General features: G+C 38.7%; 1 protein-coding gene across 5 annotated transcripts in view; it reads right to left on the reverse strand.

The window, feature by feature from the left end:
* Positions 1 to 26,470, reverse strand: part of TRIO (trio Rho guanine nucleotide exchange factor) — a 246,764-nt gene that overhangs the window by 167,320 nt on the left and 52,974 nt on the right. For 4 of the 5 annotated variants that reach the window (XM_071736663.1, XM_071736660.1, XM_071736664.1 and 1 more), the window contains exons 2-4: positions 9,107 to 9,181; positions 2,992 to 3,106; positions 572 to 764 (exon numbers count right to left, since the gene is read on the reverse strand). In XM_071736663.1, coding sequence (XP_071592764.1) covers positions 572 to 764; positions 2,992 to 3,106; positions 9,107 to 9,181 — 383 coding nt within the window. Of the gene's footprint in view, positions 1 to 571; positions 765 to 2,991; positions 3,107 to 9,106; positions 9,182 to 24,518; positions 24,574 to 26,470 lie in introns of those variants that run through there. The other variant, XM_071736662.1, reaches the window with a different exon arrangement.

The raw sequence follows: 26,470 nt of genomic DNA on the forward strand, positions 1-26,470 counted from the left end.
AATTTCTTTCAAGTTCCCGTTTTTCTTATTTTGCTCGTTAAAACCATGTGTCTTAAATTCTCTCATACACTTCTTTCCAAACACTAATTCTCAGTCTCCTGTCTCGCATGTATTTCCCCAAATAGAAGAAACAGTTTTTTCTTAGCTCACTACACTTAAGGAGAAAACAGCAAGCACTCTTTCAACTACTGTTTTGATTAAATTTTAACTTTGTGTACTGTAAAGCAGCAGGAGGATACAGTGAGATTCAGATAGCTGCTTTCCTTTGGATGCTGGTGATATCATTACCACAATGCAGACCAACACAACAAACAGATGAGACAACTTTTTACCATTAGAGGTAAAACCCAAATTTCATCTTTCTCATCCTCAGAATAAGAATATAAATGACAACATGCACCAGCTTAAATACATGAAGAAAACCATATTCCCTCCAGCACCACTGGCCCATTTAACCCCTCCTCTCCTCTAGAACATAATTTATCTGTGAGGTTTCAAGATGCTGATCAATAGCGAGGCACACATAAAACCACGAAAGAAATACATGTTTGTACACCATAGGGAAAATTACCTCAAATTCAAACTTAGAGCTGCCAAAGTTAGTCCTCTGTTTCTGCCAGAAATTGTCTGGCTTGATTATCAGTGCAACATGAATACAACATGGAAAGGATTCTTGTAAAATCTTCAGCAGAGGCTTTATGGAGTCCCATTTTGAGCCACGCATATCTACAATGACGGTGAATCCTCGTTTACACACCTCCTCACTGTAGAAGAAAGAAGAAAAGGTTATCAAGCAAAGGTAACAACTTCAAACACAATCCTCAAGTGCACCACATTGCCTAGACAAGCGTGGGCTCCTCAGCCAAGCCTCACACCTTAGGGTCTCACTGTTGTCTCATACAGATCTCATGAACCTCTCGAGAAGCTTTTCTCTCACCCCTCTGCAGACTCTGTGCGGGTAACAGCTTTACACCTGTTGCTGATTTAATAATCTCTCTTTATCTCCTCTTTCATTTTCATAGTTTATACTGACAATGATTCATCTTCCATTCTAGTTTCTCCTTCACCTTAGATACAAATTAAGCACATAGTTTACTGAAGAAATGCTATGTAATTAATTTACACTTGACTCTTCAGAATGCACACTTTACTGATGACAGTGTGCATGCCTTTCTAACACCTGAGGGGATCCTCTAAAAAAAAAAAAGAAAAAAAAAAAAGAGAGAAAAAGAGAGGGAAAAAAAAAAGTGGCATACTGTTCTTACCTACCACTTCTGCAACATTTTTAAGCAGATCTAGTCCCAAATTATGAGTTAAGAGTATTAGTCTGCAGAGTGAAAGAAAACCCCACCTTTCTTGACAATACCTTCTGTAATGAGATCAATCTGTGGACAGTTAATGGATAAGAAAGGATTTTATGGTTGTGAAGAAAACTACATGAACCTGCTTCTACAAAATTTGACCTCGCTTTTGCTGTCCAAGTCAACAGACCTTACACCCAAATTCTCAGGCAACTCTTTTGAGAATGGAAGATTTCTGTTTATCAGTATCTTTTGGATACTTTGTGCCTGCCACTAATCAAGTGCAGCAATCACCACCAACACCAGAAATTCTGATTTACTTTTTTTCTAGTAGAATTTTCTACATAATCTTGTTAAGATAAAAAGGGAAAACATTTGAAAACCAATGCATCATAGGCAATGGACTATTAAAAGGGATCTAATTTCCACTGTTAGAACACATGAATCATTTCCAGGACTGTGATTAATGTAAATGCAATTCTGGAATTCATGTGGTGAGGTTTTCAGTGTCCAAGAAGTAGGAAAGCCTCACTGGCACACTTTACACAGTCACAGTGGTCACAGTGTAGAAAGACGAGTTATTGATAGAGCAGAGTAGAAGACAATACAAGTTTCTGAAGAGTTGGCTTAAAAATTGGCTTAAAAAAAAAAAAAAAAGACAAAAACCAAACAAAACAAAGAAGAAAAAATCCCACAAACCCACCATTTCTGAAAAGTTTATCAAGACAAATGCTGGCTGAATTAGCCATACTTGACTAGATGTCTTGAAGTTATTTTTAGGAAGGCATTTTTGTCCATCTGAAACCTGACTACATCAGGTGCAAGTAACATTGCCTATAAATTAACACATTATAGAAATATGGAAGATATTGCACTCAGGAATGTTGTCCAAGGGTTGGGTTTTTTTCAACTGTAAGAAAAACTACTTCTAGAAGTTATAGCAAAAATATTCAAGCAAAGCCAGCATTGCTCCAGTCTGCACAGAATGCTGGCAGATCCTGAGATAGACCTGAAGTCTATAACCATATTTGTCCCCAGTTCAGTTACTACTAGAAACTGAGTTCTATGTAAACTAGTTTACATAACTTTTAAAATAAATATATATAAAGTTATATATATATGTGGGTGTGTATACACACACAGAAGCACTAAATTTGACTGCTGCCAGTGTATTCAAATAGCATATTTTAATTCATAGCTGATCAACTAGCATATCAACTGTTGATAATATAATGCTATGTGTACTTTCACAGATCTCTCCACAGTTTTATCTAAGACCTTTACAAACAAGTTCACGTGTCTCTCTTCTGGTTATTCTTGTGCTATATCAGGACACTATTAACTTATCTAATATAAATAACAGGAGTGTTGTGCCGACCTCAGTACACACAAGATATACTGTGAATGATAAAGAAATGTTTCTAATTACTCATGTACTGAAAGCCATTGAGTTGTATTCACAACCTTCAACACAGTGACAGTAATACAGCATGACAGTGCCATTTCTAAGACAAACTATGGCCAGCTAAAGCAGATCAGCCATTCTGGTCTCTTCCAGAAAGCAGTTTGAAAATGGGAACTGACAGAACTTGGTATGAATTTGGTCATTTTCTTAACCTGTTCAGTACTGCACCATTATCCATCTACTTCAGTTTATAACTTCAGAGCCTATCAAATGTCCATCACTCACCTGGGAATACACGCTAAGTATGAAATCAGTCTTCTAAGGTCTTCTTGCCGTATTCTATCATGATTACTACGAGCTGGAAAAGTTAGAATGGGACCTCCACGCTTATCTCTGCCACCTGAAAAATTAAACATGTTAAAAGACCCCAAAGCACAACACCATCCTTGTATGCAACACTCTTCAGAATACTTCCAGAAAACCTAGAGACTACACCTTTTCATAAATGTCCACTTTTTTTTTAAAGTTATTTCAAGTGAGATGTCAACACTTTGATTTAGGGACCACCTCGACATTTAATTTTTAAGGTATCAATCATCATATTGTCACAATTCCTACAATAAGTATATGTTATAAAAAAACCAACCAACCAAACAAAAAAACCTCCCAAAAACAAAAAACCAAACCAAACCAAGCAAAAAAACCAAACCAAAACAAAAAACCCCACCACAGCATTACACTTGCACATTACAGTCACATTCAAGTTTGACTGGTAGTATGACATATCTGCACCAACTGTACTTTGCATTTAAGTTTTGAATTAGCAGTTGTACAGATTAAATTTAAATATAGTTATGCTATTATATAGAGTTAGGCTATTTCGTAAGCAGCTATGTAGATAATACTCAGGGTTAACTATTACTATCACAGAGTTTAGGTGTACAGTATTTTACACCTAGGGCATATTCTAGATGAGTAGGTAGATACTACTAAAGCATTTAATATACATTTTTATCCTCTTCTGATGTGCAGATGATGAATTGTCAGTGTACAGCTCTTAATTTTATTAGCAATGTAAAACAAGGAAATACCGAATCCACTCAATTATCTAAGGGAAAAAAATTATCTGGTTTAGCACGTATTCATCTTACTCATTAAATTGCGCAGACTTAATATAGCTGAACACTAAAATGCGATTTTATGTCCTTGCTAGTGACAACAAAATATTACTATTATTAAATCCTAAATTCAGGTCAGTAAACTGTGGTTCTCAACACTTGTACAATAGCACAGACACATTCTTACAAGCTAAATTTCACATGCATGTTTTCAACCACAGATGTGTGGACTGTTTTCTCCCGTCTCATAGAAACAAGGGAAAACATTAATTACGCTCTGTCCTGAATGATTTCTCACTGTAAATCAGCTTCCCATTGTATATCCACATTATTAAACAAAGTTTTAAAAAAATTTTCTTAGAAAGGAAGGCCAAAAAGCAAATGAATAGAACCAGTCACTAAAATATTCATCACTAGCCTCCCAACAGAGCCTGTGTGTGCTTGCTAGAGACACTAAGTCTAGCTGTCGAGGGATTGTCTGCACTGGACATGTTCCCTGTGAGGCACCAAATCAAACTCAGAAGAAGCAAAAGCAGCTTTGAATCTCTGTCAAGCAGCAATGCCAGAAACCTAATCTTAAAAAGAAATTCACATTCCTACCTTCCATGACCCTCTTAATTGGCACAAGACTTAAAACAACTGAGTTGTGTTGCTCTAATGTGGAGAGGCAACTCCAGTCTTGACCATCCCAACTCACTTGCCAAGCAGAAAGCTTTGAGGATTTCTACATTGCAAGTGACAAGATAAAAATCAGGCAGAAGCCACGAGAAAGAGGAAGGATAAATGACAAGGCTGAGTCCAGCAGCTCAGACCTCAGCTCAGCTCCAAAGTGATCAGGGGGCTCCAAAAGTACCATACTCAGCTGGCAGTCTACTGCAGCCCTTAATGCTCTTCTCAGTGCACCACCTGGAACTACAGATCTTAAAGTTTACATTTGAACTGGCAAATGCTACTGATTCCAACCCCCCAGAAAAATTGCTTCATTGTTCAGAGTGGATACTCTTCTTCCAAAATCAGCAGGTAGCAGGGAAGAACATATTCTGAATCATCTTTATCGCTCGCCAATTGTTTTAAATCAAATGCCTTGTTACATTCAGTCACCTCAAATCAGTCCTCCCGGCCTTTCCCACACAGCAACTTCTGTATCATGCCATTTTCCAACATGGCAAAGGAAAGAACCCATATTCCTTATGTCATTTTCAATGCTACTTCGGTTGGTCCCCAGCTCCACATACTCCACAGAGAAAACCTATTCATAAAGTATGATGTTACATTTCTGATAAACCATATCCTGAAATTTTTGTATGCTGGAGACAAAACTTGCCATGCAAATAGCAGGTATAGATAAGTATTGAAGAAATTAACAGAGCCTTAATTTTTGGTGAAAAAAAATTCACTATGCAGACTTAAAAAAGATACCAAAATTATAAATAACATGCAAAAAAGTCCCAAAGACTTTTTTTTTTCTGTCAGCTACACTGAAAGCTTTCCTAGGCCTTCTCTAATGAATAAGTAATTTGCTTTTTTCCAGATGCTCCTGTGTCATACACAAACAGGAATGTTAAAAGAATGTAAGAGGCATCAGGTGGGAATTTCCTGTTTCACAAGAGTCTATTCAACTCAACCCCCCATTTGTCTTGGTGTAACAAAAACATATTAAGTTACTATTATAGTTGGCATGACTTCCATTTTTACCTCTTTCCTTTTATCTAAAGCCCCAACCAGACCGAAATATTCTGTCTTTGTTTATGCCAAGTTGTGTCATATGAGTAGTTGATGAACTCACATGAGTCACCCAACATGAATCACTTCTGCCTAGTGCACACCACTAAGAGCAGTCCTGTCAATGGTCTCCAAATGACAGTAAAATACAACAGGCTGAGTAGTGCATTTTTCTCAGGAAATGCCTTTTTTACCTAGTCTCAATGTACCCAGGTAAAAAGCTAAACAGTGGGGGTTTATGGTGCATTTGAAAAATGGAACAAGTTATCAAGTGCTATCTCCTCACATGAAACCAAGACAGTTGCGCCTTTTACGAAAATACTCTCCTTGTGTAAGTAAACTTACAGAGATGTAAGCATAGCTGTCCTTCAGCAGATTTCAGATTAAACTGAACAAAAAAACTGCATCCAGCACTCCAGTCATACGTCACAGTTACATCTCTAAGAAGCTTTTCTATTTCAGGATTTCCAGGGAAGCTGCACCCAAGCATTTGCATTCTACAGAACAAGTTATTTTTTTACTTTGACCAAGATAAAACAGTCCAGCCTGTCAGACTGATTTCAAGAAGAACTAATATTTCTAATGCAGAATTTATTCCAGAATCTGTATGTACAAATACTAAAAGTCAGGCTGGCTCATGAGCTTTGGGACTCTGCAGTTATCAGCTACATAAAGTAAGGTGTACTTCACAGAACTATTTGTTCTTCTGTACTACCTTGCCTCCTGCCCTGGCAAAAAAATACCTACTTCAAGATCTATTTCTGAATTGAACTCTCAGAAATAACTCTCTTCCTCACTCCAACTATTATCTCAATCATTAACTTGACCTTTCTTTAACAGTTTGAGCATCACAGCTACACTAACATAATTAAGATATGCAAGGAACACACAGATTTTAACAAATTCAGATAACTTATTAGCATCGTGGTCCTCATTTGTACACCACTTGTTGTACAAAATTTACTTCTAAATTCACTTTCAAAACAAAACAAAACAGCCACAACCCTGACTGAGCTACACAGAACACAAATAAGGAGAAAGAATTATCTTCTATCCAAGTACATCTTCAGAGGTACTAAATTATGAAAAAAACAGTAATTTTTTTTCATGTACAAAACCCTTATTAACACCTCAATAAATAGGGCTAAACTGGCTTGTGATGACTGAGGAAAAGTCAGGAGTAAATCACATCAGGTCTACTGTAATTTCTGTCAGAGGAAAAGCAACTACAGAAATAGGTTTTTTTTCCCTTTGAATACTGTGATGTGGTACCACCTGAGCATTCTCTTCTCCATGGAGAAAATACAAATATTAAAACTAAGTAACTGTTGTACATATAAAGGAAGAGGGGGGAAAAAAAAAAAAAAAAAAAAAAAAAGAAGAAGTACATTGAAAGCCCTTTCTCAGGCGGCTGAAGCACCTCTGATATGAAGACAGGCTGAGAGAGTTGGGGCTGTTCAGCCTGGAGAAGAGAAGGCTCCAGGAAGACCATACAGCACCCTTGCAGTACCTGAAAAGGGGACCTAAAAGAAAGCTAAGGAGGGACTTAGGACTTTTCACAAGGGGGTGCAGTGATGGGACAAGGGTGAAACAGTTTCAAACTGGAAGAGGGGAAATTTAGGTTAGATGTTAGGAAGAAATTCTTTAGTGTGGGAGTGGTGAGACACTGCCACAGGTTGCCCTCTCCCCAGAGGTGTTCAAGGCCACGTTGGATGGGGCTTTGAGCAACCTGACTGGTGAGAAGTGTCCCTGCCCATGCAGGGGCATTGGAACTAAATGATCTTTAAGGTTGCTTCCAATCCAACCCATTGTATGAAATACTCTGTAAGTCAGTAACTCAACAGTCTTCCTTAGCTTTGTGTTTCCAGCTAGAAAGCCTGACAGTTCTAGTTTGCAATGGTTAAGTCCTAGTGGTGGTGCTAGCTTTGTTGGGAATTTTTTGTTTTATCAATTGCACTACTATGATATTCTAATTTCATTTGAGCTTCACTTGCAATGGAAACTTGAAAGCACGGATACTGCCAGATCAGTTCCATCTGGTCTTGCTGCCCACAGCTGTTTGCTCCATTCTTACATCAGAAGTCACTACCTTCACAAAGGCACAATGGCAACCACTTCTTCCCTAGACCTCATCTGCTCTGGTTCATTATCTATCATCTTCCCCTAAATTTATCTTCAGCTTTCACTTGGTCTGCTTTCACTGATTTAATGCCTTTTGAGAATGCCACATGCTTACAAGTTATCTCGTAACATCTATCATCTTTCAGATCCTTTCTAAGGGGTTTAAAATAAACTTTGGACAACCTGGAAATTCAGAAATCTTGGAAACAGACTACATTTTTGTTAAGTGACATAAAGCAAGGTCCTAAAAGGAGTAATGAGGGATGGAAATATCATGCTTAACTCCCTCTTCTCTTCTTTCCCTCTGAAAATACAGTGTAAAGCAAGACTTCACCACCACTACAATTCATAAGCAGAACTAGGAGTTCCTACACTACCAGGGAAATTGGCCCTGGGTAGTGTGCTGTATCATTCACTAGAGTTGCCAGGACCTTTTGGAAAAGAAAAGAAAGAAAAAAAACCCCAATATCTCTTTTGCTTTACACCACTATTTGACTCAGGTCAAGTAGACAGGATGCAGTAGTGTGAACTACACACTTCTACTTGCAAGCATCAGCACCCATTCACAGCAAATTTTTAAAGAGTGCAATTTCAGGAATAATTTTTGATATGGTAATATTTACAGGTAAGAACTTTAGCTTTAAAATTCTTGATAAATTATTTATACTGAAAAAAACCTTTCAAATATGAGACTGTCCTCTAAAACTGCCACTAAGATTAAGGCAAAAAGAATGATGCTGTTGATTCCCAACAGATTCAAAAGTACTTACATCAGAAAGTTACACCCAAAAATGCACTTCACAAAAATAAGCACCTCAGCCACCATTCCATCAAGTGAAGTTACTTACCACGGTATAAAGTAAGTTACGATATTCATTCATCTAAGCCTCACTTTTAAATTACCTACTGTACCTTGTTAAGCACCAAGCAACTTTAAGTTTATGCTGCAGACAGCTAAAATTAGCTGCTAACACATTTCACTATGAAGGCATTAAGTGTACTTCAAAATATGTGCACTGAAATTTTACTTCTGCAAAATAGATACTTCTCCAGTGCTTCAGATGGGCCAGTAACAAAGGCATCTCTGTAAAACTCAGCAGTAGAAGAACCAGAAATAAGAGAAGAAATTGGACTATAGGTCAGCAGATTGTTCTAAATAACGCTGTTGGGTACGCAGGGGGTGACAGGACACAACTACAACAACAACAAGCAGTATATGTTCTCCACATTCAATAACATATATAATGCCTTCCTTATTACAGATCTTTTCTCTTTTCAAAATGCTTTCGTTATGTTTTGGATACCCAACTGGAACAGGTGCTATCTATAGCTACCCTAGCTTTCCATTACTTTTGTAATGATGCTTAAAGTATAAAACACCATTTTATATGTGACAAAAAACAGTTATGCATTCCACAACAGAAAAAAATTAACTATACCTGAAAGGTATGCAACTTTTTCCTTTAAAATTGGTAATACTTCCATAGCCTTCATTTCATCATTTTTGCGAAACCCTAAAAAGAGAAGGAAAAGACAAGGTAATTAGTCAGAAAATCAAACAAAGTCAGTTTCTACATTCAATGAATGCACTCTGTAATGCTTAGCTTTGGAAATAAAATAACCTTATACTAAAAGGAAGCAAAAGAACAAAATACAACTAAATTTCTATAATATATTGATGAACAATTTATTGCTTAGACTAGCTTAACACAAATAGCATGGTGTGTTAGCAAGCCTCAGCAGAAAATAAGACGCTGGAATTAGCCTTTTTTATTGGTAAATAAAAACTATCAGTTGGATCTTGTTGCTTTTAGGCATTCCAAATCCTGCTTTCATTTGTGGTTCAATCAAAGAGGAGTAACAGCAAGCTAAAAAGAGTAGGTACCCTTTACAGCAATCACCAGTAAAAAAAAAACAACAAAGCAAAACCAAAAACAAACAAAAAACAAAACCCAAAACTCCCTCCACCAAAAAAATCCCTAAGTCACCACACAAAAAACCCACCAAAGAATCCCTATAGTGTTTAAACACCACTTCCCTTATATCACTTGTGTAAGTGGAAGTGAAGACAAAGCTATCACCAGTGTTTTCTCCCCTGTCTGACAGGAACAGCATTTTGCAGTAGAGAACACATTTTGTGGTGTTCACTCTAAACATACAGAATTAAAAATGGTCTCCTGGGGTGAGTGATTACAGTCAATGCAGCAAAGCAGCACATCACCAGATTGTCCCTCCTCTCTACTCTCATTACAGCTTTGGGGCCAGATTCTAAACTTCTTCCTCCTTTAATAAGGGAGATTTAGGAAGCATTTATTACCTTACATCCCACACTGACTTGGACAATACTGTCCCCTTCCAGTCCAGTCTTGTTTATCTTACAAAAACTGCATGGCTTTTGTACCCTCAAAAATACATACCGCCTGTATAGTATGTCCCAGTCTTGCTGGATTCATGTGCTAAAAACAAACAAACAAAAAAACAACAAAAAACCCACACAAAACACACAAACAACTCATTTTTGGAGAAAGTACCCCTTACTGGAGTAAATGGTAAGCACTTAGTACCTTATCACAGTTAAAACCTAGAAGTGCATTTAAGTAAGAACAGTGCATACAGCCTAATACAACACAGTTGTGTTCCTCAGAAGCAACAGTTTGAGTTATTGAGGAGGTAGAATGAGCTGCTTAATTGGAGCAATCTCTGGTATATATGCAGTGGAATTTTCTGTAGTGTAGTTGTTCATCTGCACAAATGGGCCACAATACCTCAAGAGGTGGCAGCAGACACAGTGATGCCGAGGGAGGGAGACCATAATTTATCTTCCTCCTTAAAAGTATTAAAATATTTCAAATCGGTTTTTATCAGGCTCTGAGCTTTAATGAAAGAGCTGTGCACTTCAGAGCTGAAACCTGAAGGTATCATCCTTATGTTGTGAAGTGACATAAGGTTTAGAAATAAGGGCATCATATATGTAAATTTCATTAAAGGTTTCTATTCTAGCCAGCAATACTGTGCCACTGCACTATCAAGTTATGGGTGCTACACTTCAAAACAGACCCAGAACACACAGGACAGAACACCTGAGGGACAAAGATGGCCAGGAAGTACCAAACAAAATTACACTCCTTAGCCTGCAGAAGTGAAGGGGGGGCAGGGTAGCAGTCCTCAAAACACATGCAGTCTAGTGGTAGCAAAAGTAAGATGGCTGGAATTACAGCAAGAGGCTTACTTTGGATGGCAGAAAGTTTTGTAAAGGAAAAAAATATGAAGCAGCACAGAGGAGTGCCTGTGGAAGACTATGGACTATCCACCTCTGGGGATTTTTGAAAAATGCATTGAGACAAATGTCTGTCAGTGATGACATGTATGTAGGATAAGGCAGGGTCCCCTCAGTTCACTTTAACTGAGGTATTCAGCCAGGACATTGTCTCAGCACTTGCTGATTACAAACTAAAGAAAACTAAACGGACCCTCTTCCAGCCATTGGCTAGTACCCTGTTTTCCCATGAACACCATAAACCAAAAACAAACCCAAAATTTGACCTGTGTTCTCAGAAAGGCTCAACTAGGAAAACTGGTTCCTTGGGTAAGTGTGCTGCATGGAGGGTTTATATGCAATGCACAGTATTTTGCAATTAAACAGCAACTTCAGAGCAACAAAGCAGCAGAGGGTCACAGCTACTTCTTTCATGTTTGAATTTAGACTCTCAGAGGTCTAAAGCTCCAAAGAAACCTCTTCAATGATATCTTCCTCCAGAGTACTGGCTATTGAAACTGCCAACAGTTTTGTTCCTTTACTAAGTTTTCACTTAGTAGGTACTAAAGCTTAAATCAAGACTTTAGGAAAACCTTAGGCTTAAATAACTCACCTAAAAAGGCAATAAACACCTTTTTCTACCTCAAAATATTTGGGCTTCAGCTGACTATTAAGGCATACAGACACACCTTCAGAGTTAAATATTTTTTTTTAATGTGTTTTGAGCTAGTCACCATAAGCTTAATGCCAATTTAGCATGCTCAGCTTTTGTATCAACCATGGCAATGCCTTTTCTTTACAGTAAATTTAGAGGTAGAAAGCACTTTCTCCTCACTTAAAAAGCATGCAGGAACTAGTGCTGTACTTTGCTGTCTGTCTTAGCTTAAAATTACCCAAGACACTGCTGTTACCGCAGCTTTGCTTGTTCAGACTTCTAAGCCCTTAAACTACTTCACCTCGGATGATGTGCAGTAGCTGCACATTTTACTTTGCCTGTGGCATGTAAGAAGCAAGAAACATTTAGCTAACATTTCTTTGGCTATTAAGGGGCTGCTCAAGGTAAACACCCTAGCAAATACGTTAGTGCTTGGCTCGTTTTCTGGATCCGCATACCTTTAAGGCTGCCTGGGATTACCATATTCCTGCAGCTCTAAACAGAGTATTTTTATTCCTGTTCTGCAATGCTGAAGCTTAACTGAAAAGACTGTGGGTATTACGACTGACGAAACGGTGCCGGGGAGCAGAGAGAATGAACGTGGCAAGAAGGTACCATGTTTTTGTCTCCAACAGGACAACAATAAATTAAAAAAAAAAAAAAAAAAAAGCAGCAATAAGCAGGTTTTAAAGGCTTGGGGCGGGTAGTGTCCCCACCCCTTTTCAAAGCCTCTGCACCCGAAATCACTTGCGATTACGAGGGTTTCATTTAAAACACGGAATACATAGATATAAGGCGAGGCGTTTACCGCACTCAAACGTAATGCCATAAATATCTGCGCCCATCTCTCCCGCACAGCTCGGCAGCCCCCGCGCCAGCCGGCTGCATCACATGTTCCTGCCGGTGATCTCATCCCAGAGCCGCCGCGGTCCCGCCGCAGTGCCCGCAGCCCCATCACACGCACACGGACACACAGAACACACACACGGACACCCCACACACACACGTCCCCCCGAATCCCCGGGGATGCTGGCGGGCGAGAGCCACTCCCGCCGGGCCAGCCCCGAGGAGCAGCAGCAGCAGCCAAAGCCTGCGCCGCCCAGCGTGGCCGGAACGGAACGGAACAGAACCGGGCTCCGGAACCCGCCCGCGGCAAACGGTTCTCTCTTGCAACCGCGATGTATAAGCGGTTCAGGGTATAATGCGTTCAGGGCACACGTTTACGCTGTTCCTTCTTTTTCTATCTGGTTAAACCTAATAGGACGTTTTTGTCTTAAAAATGTGTTTTTCAGTAATGAATCCTACACTGCTATCTACTAAAGATAATTTGGTCTTAAGACAGAAAAAACACCCTTGACGTTTCAATACTTTGAGGAACCTTCATTTTACAGTTTCAGGGTTTTAATATGTAATATATGCCTTTCTATTGTCTCATACATCACACAGACACTTTTCTGTAACTACCAGTCAAGGAGCTTAAATTATGCCAATTATAGTCAACTTCAGCAATTTAAGTAACACACCACTAAGTAGTGTGTTTCAGAGGTTCCTCCTCCCCCCAAGCTTTCAGATTTACACAATTCCCTAAATTACAGTGATACAGCCTTCTAATAAACCAGTCTCTTTCCACAGAGCAGTTGCTGATGTATTGCATCCCACAAATAAAGATCTTTAAAACATGCAAACAAGAAGCAAAATAAAGTCACCTAAATGTTTTTCTATAGGCGAGTACACTGGAAAATTCAGGTCTTTCCAACAAACACACCTCCTCCCTCTTTGCCACCACAAATTCAGAGCCAGCCAAATTTAAGAAAACTAAATTGTCTGTACTGATCCTTTTTCTCACACTGTATGAAGGTAAGATATTTTTGCTGCAATATATTTGTTTAACCAAGCTGAGATACACATGAAAAGACAGCGTTCTTAGGCAGAGCCATCACACCTAGGGAGCTTTCCAAGAGGCCTTTACCCAAATGGCCAGGAAAGCCCCCTCACACTTGGATTGGAGGTGTTCCCAAATCCCATAGTGAAGACCTGACTGCAGAACTGCATGGTTGCCTGCTCTGGAGACAGGAGAGTAACCCAAGGGAAAGGTACCACCTTCTGTCTGGAAATCACCATGTTCCTGTAATTCTGCTGCTCCCTGGGGTACCCAGCTTGCTGGAACTTCCCACAGGCACTGAAATACAGTGAGTAAATGACCTTTAGAGCAGTAAAAGAAACTGGGTACTGTGTGGTAGGTCACGAAGCCAAGACAAATGCTGTACTAGTCTATATGCTGAGGCATCCTTCAGACACTGGAAACAAGGTAATTCTTAATTATCTTGCACAGCAAGGATCAGTAACCACTCAGCCACACAATTAAAGGGAGCAGATACAATTGCCTTAAACACACTCAACCCATGTCCATACTTTAGGCTTTGGACTTCAACAGAATTACTCCATGTGTCATGTCATTGCCAGTAAGCAAGTGTCCTACCTGCCAGCCTTCTCCCTCCAGCACTAGCATTCCAATCCTCACTTCTTCTTTGACAGAAATCCCATCCTGAACCAGAGAAACTCTTTCAGGGAGTTATTTTCCAATAGAGTACTGTCTTCACTTCAAAGAACCTGCTCTGATGATAGGCTTCTGCTCAAAAATCCAGATGCTACGCTAAGCTCTCTAGGAAGGGAAAAATCCGTAAAGAAACTGAAAGCTGCACTCAGAACTGCTACATTAATTATCAGACTGATTTAGGTTAGTCGTAAGCGGAAAGAAATATTTGCTAGAAGAGACAACACAACTTCAATGCAGGGAGAGAAGCTGGCTGATGTAAATCATTGGCATTTACTGACCAACCAGCAACTTCCTGAGTCTAGGGGAGGTAGCTGCAACTGATCCTTTAGCTCAAGTTGGAACACAAACTCTCAAAGTGTAGTTTGTGAAAGTTTAAGCAAAAAGTATCCAAGATGTTGCTGTGTTTAGCATTTTCTCTTTTCTCACAACAGGACTCTGATACCCCAGATTTTCCTCCTTTTAATTATAACACCATTCTAGTTCGATTTCAAGAGAAATTGCCTTCTTGTTATTTAAAAGAAAAAGGCAAATCAAAAGACGGAATAAAGAAGCTCAAAGATAATAAAATGAGTGCATTATTAAATTGATCAAGGATCCATTATTCACCTTTTTCCTCCCCCATATCACAAGACAATGACACGGATTGTAAATCTTGGAAATCCACAAGTTTATTAATTTTTTTCTGATCAGTTAATAGTTGTATGTGACAAAGCTCATCTGCAAATTAAGTTATACACGACCCCTCATGATTTTGAAGTTTCCAGAGAGAGAGCACAAAGCAAGTTCCTATTCTCCAGTTTGCCATGGAGAGTTTTTTACACCAGGACAGTGGGCAATTTCTAAAGATGGTATTATTCCACCAAAAAAAAAACCCTCCAAAAAAACAACCCAATAAATAAAAATTAAAAAAAAAAAAAAAATTAAACAAGGTATGAGGAAATTCACAAGCAGCCATTCTGAAGCCTTTTACATCCTTACCCTGGTTACAACATAGAAACCAGTACAGATTAAGTCAGTAGAACATTTTGATTCTTTCCTTCAACAAGATTTGGAAAGAAAAATGATAGCTGAAACCCTCAGGTTCTTGGGTTTACAAATGAAGGCAGACTACCGAAGTAAAGGTGAGAAAGGTGAGAAAGAAAACTGAACTTTCATAGAGCAGAAAATAGCAAAAAAAAACGCAGTACTAATTGAGAAAACCCAAAGTGCTGGCAGAGAGAAACAAAAGGTTACTAAAGTTAGTGTATGTACAGGATTATTAATAGCTTTTCTTTATTTCTAGTCAAGTATTTTAAGTGCCCATTTTAATTTTAAGGTAGGCTTAACTATGAATTCACACTTTTGTATTCAAGTAGAGGATTCATACAGCAATCAGTGCTGTCAATTCACCAACTGCACTGTTATCACTTCCTGTTATAGACATTGCCTATATTCTATATATTGCTCAGCAATCTCACACCATCCTCACATTGCAACAAAGCAAGAGAAATTATGGCAAAGGGAAATTATGGCAAAGATTGCCATTCTTTTCTCTTCTCTGAAGCTTTCTGAACTTGCAGATAACCAGTTTGAAAGGGTACAAATAGCAATTAATCTCAGGAATGCTAAATTTTATGTATGCCTGTGATGACATCTTCAAGGCTATACATTTTTCTTTCTAAGAGCACATAAAAAACCATCAGCAATTTTTTAAAATCACATGCAGATTACTGGACAACATTAGTAACCTTGGAATTCATCATTTATTCATTGTCTTTTTCTTCATCCAGATTCTAAAGCCTCCAGGTTACTCCAACAAGGATAGAGCTTAGAGGCATATAATCAGACCAGCTTGTTTTCAGGGCTGTCCAGGAGGCATGATCATGAGATTAAGCAAAGTATTTGCTGTAACTAATGTTATTAATTCAGAGACCCAGTCTTCAGTTTAAAGCAGTTCCAGGAGTATGACATGAGTTCACTTGTGACCCCCTTTCACTTCTGATCAGGATCAAGACCCACTCATCAGAAAACCTTCAAACACTCACTTTAACCACAGCAGCACACAGAAACATCCCTCCTCTTTCTGTTTTGTTGTTTTGCATCCTAAGCACTTCCCATATCTGCTGCAGGGAGTTGCACTACTTCAGTACCAAGTTGGTGCAGTGCTACCACATGGCAACCAGGACCTCACTGGAGTGGACAGCTTAGAAATTGCCTTGAAGTAAGAAAATGAGATTCACTAGAAGGGTACTAGCTCTTTAAGCCACTTCAAAGTTTTAACTGCTAAGTGTTAAAAGGCTCTCTCTTACTTTTTCTTAACAGCTCTGTGGTTTGTCCTAACACCAGGACACACCTCTCCTGACCTTAAGCTATGAAGGGAACACAATGTAATACATACTTCGCTTTTCTTAATTAAGAAAGAGTGATTACCAGGGTAAGGAGCTATCTCTGGTGGGTACTGCAGAACTTGAAGACCTGCCTGAGGAACACAGGTTGACAAAACCTCCAAATCCTAAATCACTCTGTCAAAAACCTGCAATTTCCTTTTAATTGGGTATCAGGAACCTTGCAGTTACTGTATTTTGTAGTGAGGTCATTTTCAACCTATATTGCTCTTTGATCCTAGAACCACAAAGGACCATTTTTCAATATAAAAATATTGATGAGACGGTCAAATTTTGACTAGTTTTCCCTCTTTGGAGTGAGGGGAACTGTTCTTAAATTTATCCATCCATTCAGGTATTTCAGTCTCTTCCTGCTGTCCTACCAACATTGTTGGGAGCTCATTTGTTTTGGTGGGAACTGCTCATCCATCTGTAAGTGCTGCAATACTCCAGTTCACTGCCCTGCTGAGGTGGCAAAGCTTTTTGTAGTGGTGTTCAAATACAGCAGTAACACACTGCTCTCACTGCAGTCAGAGACTTTCCCCGTTGACTGCTGCTACAGACACTCAGGGCTTAAGGGTTCTTCACTGTCAGGGCTATCAGAAGGGTACCCAGTCTCCTATTAAAGACCAGTTTAACATGCAGTTGTTTTAACAAGGTCTGTAAACATTTTTTTTTTTTTCTGTTCAAAACAAAGTGAAAGGCAGTAGCTTTTAAATTCTGAGCAGCAACAGCTGGAACATAACATTTTAGATCATGTCCTTTGGCTCTTGTTCCAAACCACCATCTGGAGAAATCTCTTTCCACACTGAAATTGATGAAGACTACAGCAGGGGCAGTAAAAATAAGCAAGCTATAACAGATTGAAAATTGTCCTGCACTGTTTTATCCTTAGCAACAATAAGAAGAACTATTTCCATCAGCCCTGAAATCAATCAACAACAAAAAAAAAACCAACCCAAAACAAACAAACAAAAAACCTTTTACATTCTTCAGAAGAAATGCCTTTTTATAGCACCAGCTAGTGCTTTTGGGCTTCCTATCTTTCAGATTCCAAGGCATTTACTGGTTTTATTATTTAATATTTTTCATTTTTCTACACTTTTTTTTTTTATATATGCACACATTTTGACAACACTTTCATCATATTATGGAGGATTCATATACAAAATTAGACCAGGTATGTCCTTAATTGGAGACATTAGTACTTAACTGTTTATTAGTACTTAAACAACCATTTTCTGTTGAATACTCCTTCCTTATCCACCCCCTTAATTTTTATTTTTTTATTTTATTTTTGATATTCATTCTGTGGCAAAGAAAACGGCAGTTTGCAACACTGTGTATGTCAAATAACTTGGTTTGTGCATGGCACTCATTCCTTCAAATTTCCTTTTAACTACTTTGCAGCTGTGACGAACCCAAGCTCTAAGAGCACCCAAGAGACAGGAAATACAGGATGAATCCAAGCTTCTCTGCTACATTACAGTTCACATTAAGGAAAAAAAAAAAAAAAAAAAAAAAAAAAAAAAAAAAAAAAAAAAAAGCAGTGTGAGGAGAAAAGAGGAGACACTCATGCTGCTAAAAACAAGTTAAGTTCATGCTGATGCGAACACCAGTGAAAAAGAATCATCTGCAGCTTGTTTTATACAGCCTTTGGCTTCAGATGTATGTATGTCTGTTAGATGCGTTTGGGGGAGGGCAAAGCTTTACATCAGAGCTTCTCCCTGCTCTCCTCTTTTAAACTGAATTTATTTTATTTAAAATACCCATTAATGCAGCCTGTTGGTTGGGATGAACCAATTCTTAAAAACAAAAGAAGAAAAGAAAAAAGCCTAGTGATCAGGAGTCCACGGGGGAATTTAAGCTTGGTATTTCACGTTTAATATGTGAGTAGTTGCTAACAGCAACCTGTCTCTCTCCCTCCCTCCCTGCCTTTAAAAGGGAGAGCAAGATCAGCATGAAATGCCAGAAGAGATGTTCCAATCCCCGCCTCGTTGGCTCAGGGATTACGTCAGGAATCAGCCCCGCACAACTCCGAGCAGGTGCGTCCCCCCTTCCCAAGACGCGCGGCCGCCTCCGCTGCGAATGCGGGCTGGAGACAATAGGAGGCAAGGGATGGGGAGCGGCGGTGGCTGCGCGGAGAGGCGCGGAGAGGCGCGGGGGGGGCGGCTGGCGCTGCCTGCAGGCGGATGACAGCATCGGCTCCCACGTGACCGCGGCGCTCCAGCCCCACGCATTACATCACCCGCTTTGTGCCGCGCTGCGAGACCTGCCCCACGCTGCAGACACGGCTCCGTCCCCCCGTCCCCCCCCCAAAAAAAAAAAAAAAAAATCTTCACGGAGGCAGAAATACGAGAGGTCCGGAGTTACGCGAACCCTTCCCGCCCCTCCCCGTGCCCTGCCAAAAATCCTCCCCGGCTGATCCCCCCGGCACATGGCATTAGAGGCAAACAAAAGCCCCTTACCACGTTTTGCTTTGTGAACGGATTTCGACCGGAGAATCGACAGAAAGGATTTTGCAGACTCTCGTGACTAAGACAGGGAGGTCTCACCCTTCATTTATCGAATTTGTTCTAGCAGATTATTTCCTTCAGATGACAAAGGCAAGCAGCCTGAATCTCATTAGAGATACATTTAACTCAGCTACTGAAGTACACAAATTTAACCTAAATCAAGGCTGGGTGTTCTCCCTGAGCTCCACTTACTCAGCTCCTTCGACACTACTGTCATGAGAACAAGATGAGCATCTTGCCTTCACTTTTATCTATTTTTGTAAATGGTACAGATTATACAAATGCAGCACGTACACTTGCACAACTCTGGTCAGAAGCATACTACCGAAATCAGCACTCAAACCCAGGGAAAAATTTATCATCTTACCTGTTCTCAAGTCATAACTAAATTAGCTTCAAACTCATCTTTATTAAATATATGTAGCATATGCAATACTGAGACAGACAAGATAATACGAGCAGCTCCTAACGCTATTTAGTACAGAAGACTGTAAAGACCTCTGAAGATATCACACAGTGTGTTTCTATAGCTTTAATACTTGTGTCCATATTGAAGCAATTGACATACATTCTGCCAAATATCTGTGGGAAAAAGGTACTTGAAAGAGACACTGCTAGTCATAAGTATGCTAATAAAGTTCTATTTCAATTAAAAGAAAAAAAAATCATACAAAACTTGTTCATTTTACAGACCAAAGTAGACAAAAGCTATTAAAACTTGACTGCAAGTTACCACTTCCTACTAATTGCAAGCACAACAAATCCAGTCTTGTGAGCCCCCACTATATCATGCTCAAAAGCTTCATCAGATCTACAGACCCCAACATGGCTGCACTCTTCAAAATAATAAAGTGCAGATGGTTACTTTTCTGTTATCAGTTAGCAGGCATCCACTCATCAGCTTTACTCTTCAACCTTCTACAGCATGGCCAGTACAAAGACATTACATACACAAACTACCCAGTCATCCATTTCTGCAACACTACCTGCAGAACACAACCACTAGCAAATGTTTTCCATGTTATTTTATTTCAATAGAGGGAATTCATCACATGGGCATGTTACAGCACCACTGATCCATGCCCTTAAAGAACATGCTCAGACTTATCAAGTCTGCAGTAATGGCATAGGTACCATGTGACACTATCAACAAACCAGGATAATAACAATGATTCAAGGACTGTAAATTATAACATTTTAATTAACTTCACAAAACTGGCCTAATGTAAGGGTTAAATTAGACCCATTACAATGGCTTTGTTGGAATTCTACAACACTGACTCATTCTACACAAAATTCTAAATGTATGATTTTCTGCAAAAGCCCTTTGAGACAACAATAGAAGCTAACATTTTAATTGCACTAAAAAGCAGCATGTAGTTTGGCATGTATATAAATGCATTGCTTCAGAAGTCTACAACATATCTTAAAAGCACTAGGTAAGATTTAAACATGGCTCTGCCTTCATGTCTTCAGTTCCTGACATAAGTAAAAAAAAAGTTGTATCTGAAAAATTTAAAATATAAAACCAATTAGCAGTCCATAAGTGTTACTCTAAATGGCCTAGCAAGCTTAGTTACAAATGACAACTTCTGTAGAGCAGAATGGTTACAAATGGGAAATTTGATTTCTCTACCTGTTTTCACCTTTCTTATTCCACCATTTACCCCCCTCCCCCTCATCTTACACCATCTGATCAGGTTAAAACACAAGTTTATGGCAGTAGTACAGCACAGCAGCAGTTGTACGAAACTCAGTTTGGCAAATACTTTTGGTTTTACACATTATTAAATGAGAAGCATTCTCTACTGAACTCTTTTTGGTATGAAGCCACTTTTGTTGTAGACATACCACCCCGCAGCATTCTTCTTTGCTTGAGAGCTCAAATATTGATATGCCCTTTGAATTAAAAAACTCTCATATCTACTATTATTTTAAAAACAAACAAACAAAAAACCCAAACCAAACCAAAACAAACAAACCTGAGAAATGAAGCAATGTCAGAGTTTTACTCAGTCTTTTTAGCATGGCAGCCAGTACATCAAAACAGCCTTCTTTCATGCCTCCTTATCTAAACACAAATGTGTATGACCAGTATCCCCTAGTACATCTGACATGTGACCACATTCTTACCTAGCTTAGGTACACAGTTTCCCTGTTTTGCTTTATCCCCACAACCACTGCATCAAACTTGCTCATACTAATATGCCAGTTCATTGGCACTACTAAAAGTACAAGAGTTATTACAGTAGATTGAGCATTTTATCTATTACCCACTTACTCTTCACTACATGTATCAAGAGGACTAGTCCTCTTCAAAAGTTATTTAACAGTACCTGGAATTATATGTACCTCAGCTAGAGATTTCTGGAGACCCTTTCCTCAACACATGTTCGACTCAATATACTTCTGTTCTCATAAGGACCAGAAGCAAGACTTAGACCATTACCATACACAGGTCAATAGTATACAAATTTATCCCAGCTAGCTCAAATCAGTACATTTCCAATGCCAACTTACTTCTGAGTTTAGTAACTGAGCACCAGACACAAGCTCCATGGCTTGTAACTCTTCAAATAGAAACTGCAGACAGGTAGCAAGATGATTTCAGTCACAACACTAATACTGATAGCAACAACAAAACTACCCTGATTTCAAAGACATCTAACAAAAAAAGTACTACTACCTGAACATCTGGGGAAAACAAACATGAAGCACCTGAGATTCAAAACTAAAATTTTGATCTAGCAGGACTTATTGTGTCACTTTTTCTTGAAATAATGATACACATGATAAGGCCAACACCAGAAGCTTAAATTGCCTCCCAAAGCAGCCTGTCCCTGACAGATGTGAGATAATCCCATCCTTACACAAGGCCTGCCTTTGACCTCTTTGAGTAATTGATTACCATTGAAATCAGTTTTCAAATGACTATTCCAGTGTCCAGATTTTTTGAACTGATATTCTTCAAGCTCCTGGCTCAATGACTTTCTGTGGATACGATGTTCCCCGATGTTGTAAGATTTTTTTTTTCTGACTCTTCCAGTTTAGAGCATACATTATAGGTACTGATTTAATTTCTCACAGAGACTTCCAGTGAAATTCAACAGTCGAGTTTTTTGTTTTTTTTTGGTTGAACTAAGGTTTGAATTACATGATGATTCTGAGCAACAGCCCTTAAAGCTTAATCACTCTTGGATAACAATTACAGCAGGAAAGAATTGCTAGAGTCTCTAGATCGGAAGTGAAACTGTGCAGCCTGCTTCCCTGTTCCCAGCTCAGCCCAATGCTGTTAATTGTTAGTCTATCAGCAACTACCAACTTATTACAACTGAATTACAGGCTTAATTATACAAGGCATAGTAAGCCATTGTATCAAACATATTAAGGCAACACGATACAGTGAGGGTAAGGAGGAAACTGCTACTACTGGCTGCCAGTAGACTAACCATAAACACCTAGAGAAAAGTTACTGAAGGTTTTCCAAAAAGGAGATACACAAATATGAAGCACTAAGCCTTCAAGTGCTAACTCACAAGTCCACTACAAAACTAAGATATTTTCATTTTCTGGTACAGTCAAGTGTGCACACACAGTCAGTGATAACTCATGAAAAGGTTGTGGGTAGTATTCACATGTGCACACACGCACTAGCACTCAGCAAAAGCCAAGGAATGGGTTCTGTCAGGTTCCATGCAACCATACTATCAAGGGAATAAATTCAGTGAATGTTCCCTTTTGGAGGCAGTGCCAGCTTAAGCCAGTTTTACGGTAATTATCAGAAGCAGGCTGGGGATTCTTAGTTTGATTAACCACCACCACGTATGTCAGCAGTCTGAACAGAGGCTACCATGCATTAAATCTTTTTATCAAGTATAGATGTCCATTGACTAACTGGTTAAAATAAAGTTAAACAAGTAGAGACCTCCCCACTGAACACTGCTCTCCCCATTGAGAGCAAAAGAGTATGAACTTTAAAACACTGAAAGCTATTTTGCAAAAAGAGAAAATACTTTTACAGTAACATCCATGAAAACCTTCCAGATCCAAAATGAATTTGTGAGAAACACAAGTGAATTTAGAAAAAAACAGCTAAGGCTGACAAAGCATTCCACTATTGAAGAAGTTACCTTAAATCAGATCTATGTTTAAATGAAACTAATACAATCTAGTATTTTAACAAGCAGCTGGATCTTGTTTAAGGCATTATCAGTATTCTACCTCTGAGTGAAATGATGTTTTCCCAAACCCAAGTTAATTTAACCAACTTGTAAGGGTACACAGATACCAGTCAAATTATTTCAGCTGTGTAATTGTCTCAAAAGGAGAGCCTGTACTGAGTCCAAAAAAAAGCATTTAACTTACTGAACTTCTAAGAAAATGACATGGCAAAAGAAATGTATAGTGTAGACTTTAAAAAAAAAAAAGTTCCTTATGCTTAAGCTTCCAGTTGAAAAACAAGATAAAATGTGATTTACTCATTCAATACATGCCTGGTATCTGCACACTTACAAAGTACAGGAGAACAGAAGCATAGTACTGAAAGCTAAAGGTTGGCTGTTCACAGAGCTAATCCAGTTCTGAAACTCAAGCCCAGCAAACAAACACGAGAAAAACTAAGTCAACCACACCCATATATTTCTATGCAGGGGTACCACACATTAGAAGCTCATCTCTGAGTCTGAAATTTAACACATGGCAGCAAGCCCAACTGAAGTGAACTGCATGTCATACACCAACTAGAGGCTTCAACTGGGAAGTATCTTCAGTGGTTTGTCTTGTTTCCAAAAAGAGATCCAGAATTTTTTAAGGAAAGTATAGAAACTCTGCATCACAAGCAGACAGGAGCACTTGTTGAAAGATTACAGCTCAGATTCCAAAAAGCCAAAATTACTGCTTTACACTGGTCAGCTATAATGCCATCCTCTGCATTTTCACCCTCCAGAGTATCAGTTTCAGAGCAAGAAAATAACTGAGTTACTGGCTCAAAGACCTCTCAGAATGCATGGCTGTCAGGTGAGCAAAGCTATTTTGACACAGGTGGCCATTAGCTTATCAGTGTACATCCTTATCATCAGAATCTTCTTCATTTACGTGAAGTGCCATTCACTCTGAACACACCACAGGCATTCCTTCCTCATAATGAACTCAGTGCATTTATGCTCCCTTCACCAGATGACTAATATTATAAGCACACTATTTTGATTGATGCCTAATACCATTGCTGCCATTATCACTTACATCATGTTAAAACACGAAGTGTTACCCACATCTATTTGGAGAGTAAAAGAATACAGAATTGCTTTGACACATTGTCAGGAAGCACTGTCAAGCTTCACCCACCAGTCATGTTTTCAGTTTCTTCATCTTACAAGGTCATTAGCTAACATACAAGTGGAGAGGATTCTACCATATTAAAAAGCTACACTTCTAATTTAATTTTTAGTACTATACAGTAACATGCCATTACAAAACAAAGTTCAAGAAATATTCAATTGACTTACCCTTCAGAAGTATCAGTACACCAGGTTTTCTGCTTTGCATATAATTTAGAAGAATACATTGTTCATATTCCAAAAGCCTAGTAGTATGTCTGTGGCCAGCAGAATGGATAAACTATACTATGCTCGAGAACAACAGCAAATTGAATCCTTATCCCTTTATCAGAAAAAATGGATTCTGGTTTCAAAAACTCAGATTTGAATTCAAGACCACAGTGAAATACATAAAGTTTCCATAACTGCTAGGTTATCTTCTCCAAGAAGCATTGTTTCCAAGACATTTTTCAGCTAGTTGTGTTTGAGTAGTCAGATAAAAAAAGCTACAATACATGATCAAAATTCAAGTCATCTTTGTCAATGTGCATCTTCTGGCTGTACAGCTTGCTTGGCTGTCAGTTTGCTTAACAGTTGCTCTGCCTGGATTTAGTACCAAATAGGCTTTAACAATGATTGCTATTTAATCCTATGTAATACTCAGATGCAACTGTTCCCAGATCAGAGGACAGTTTAAAAACAGTCTCCTCCCTTGCTACATACAAGTCTGGAATAATGCACTAGAAATCTTGTTAGCTGGGGAGAAAAAAAATCAACAAAGAAACAACCACTACTGCAAGTAAAAGCCATTACTATTTTATATATTTATATACAAGGAGCAAATAATTAGAAATAAGGCTCCTAATTTGGTATTTAATATTTCAGTTTAGTAATTTCACCTTTCAAACATTTGTACTTTAGGCAATGGCATTCCAATAAAACTGAGCAACAGAGTGCACTACCTGAGTGTCTGGATTTAAGCCACCCTTCATACAGTACACCACAGACAGCAAAACTCAAAATATGCAAAAGTAATTTAAATGCAACAGTAAACTTTCTCTCTGCCCACTCATCTGACACAATCCTGCTGTTTCAATTGCAGAAGTTGAACGCTACCTAAACATTCAATACTAGCAATGCTCAATTATTGCCACCACTAGAGCTGCCAGCTTCAAGGCTCTCCAATTTTGTTTCATAAAAAGCTTCAGCATACATGAAAATTTGCTAGCAAGGAGATCCCACATAGGTATATAAAACCTAGAATTATTTCCCTAATTAATTAATCTCTGTTTATATTTACATATAATTATCCCTGAACACCCACATCCCAGTTTCTGAAATGCTTATCCTCCTGAAGAGGGTATGATCGTGATCTAAATTAAAGTTGACATATACACTGCCTTAGAAAATTAAAACTGAAGTGATATATTGAAAATTAATCCCAATCTCTGAAATGCTAGAAAATCCTTTCCAAAATAAAACAAAAAAAACCCCTATCAACACCTGAATATTCTGTTTAGTTACTGCTCTACAGATATATACAAATTACCTGAACAACTGTTAACTGTCCAATAAATTTATCGTTTCAATGTAACACATACCTAAGAATCAGACAATTCTCTACAGGAACAATTTAATCAAGAACTAACTAAGCATTAGTAGGGTGAGTAACAACTACTGCCTAGAGCATCAGATGATAAAATACAAGATAAATTACAGTGGAGAAGAACAAAATATTATGCTTGGTTTCACCTTTAAGCTATCTAAGGCTCCATTATTTTATCATCTCTACCCAGAAAGGCTACTGGATTTAAATTTCTTAATGCCAGCTATGAATATGAGGGATTACTGCACTCGGTTAAAAGCAACTGGCTCTGGGTTGAGTTCAAAAAGACAAGATACTAAAAACACACAAAAAAATTCAGTTTAATTGCTATTTTCCAAAACTGACTGAGTGTGTCACAGTGATGCTGGGCACACCCGTGCTAGCACAAGAAATCCAGGCCGTAACTGGAGCCCTTCTAGCAAACTTACTCCATGACAGCTCTGGTGAAGTGCCACATCTTATCAGACTATTCACAGGCTGTTGTCATAATGCTTCAGGGAAATCTGAATTCAAATGCAGTCTCTGTATTAACTAA

The sequence above is a fragment of the Heliangelus exortis genome, chromosome 2 (assembly GCF_036169615.1).
Source record: "Heliangelus exortis chromosome 2, bHelExo1.hap1, whole genome shotgun sequence".
Lineage (NCBI taxonomy): Eukaryota > Metazoa > Chordata > Aves > Apodiformes > Trochilidae > Heliangelus > Heliangelus exortis.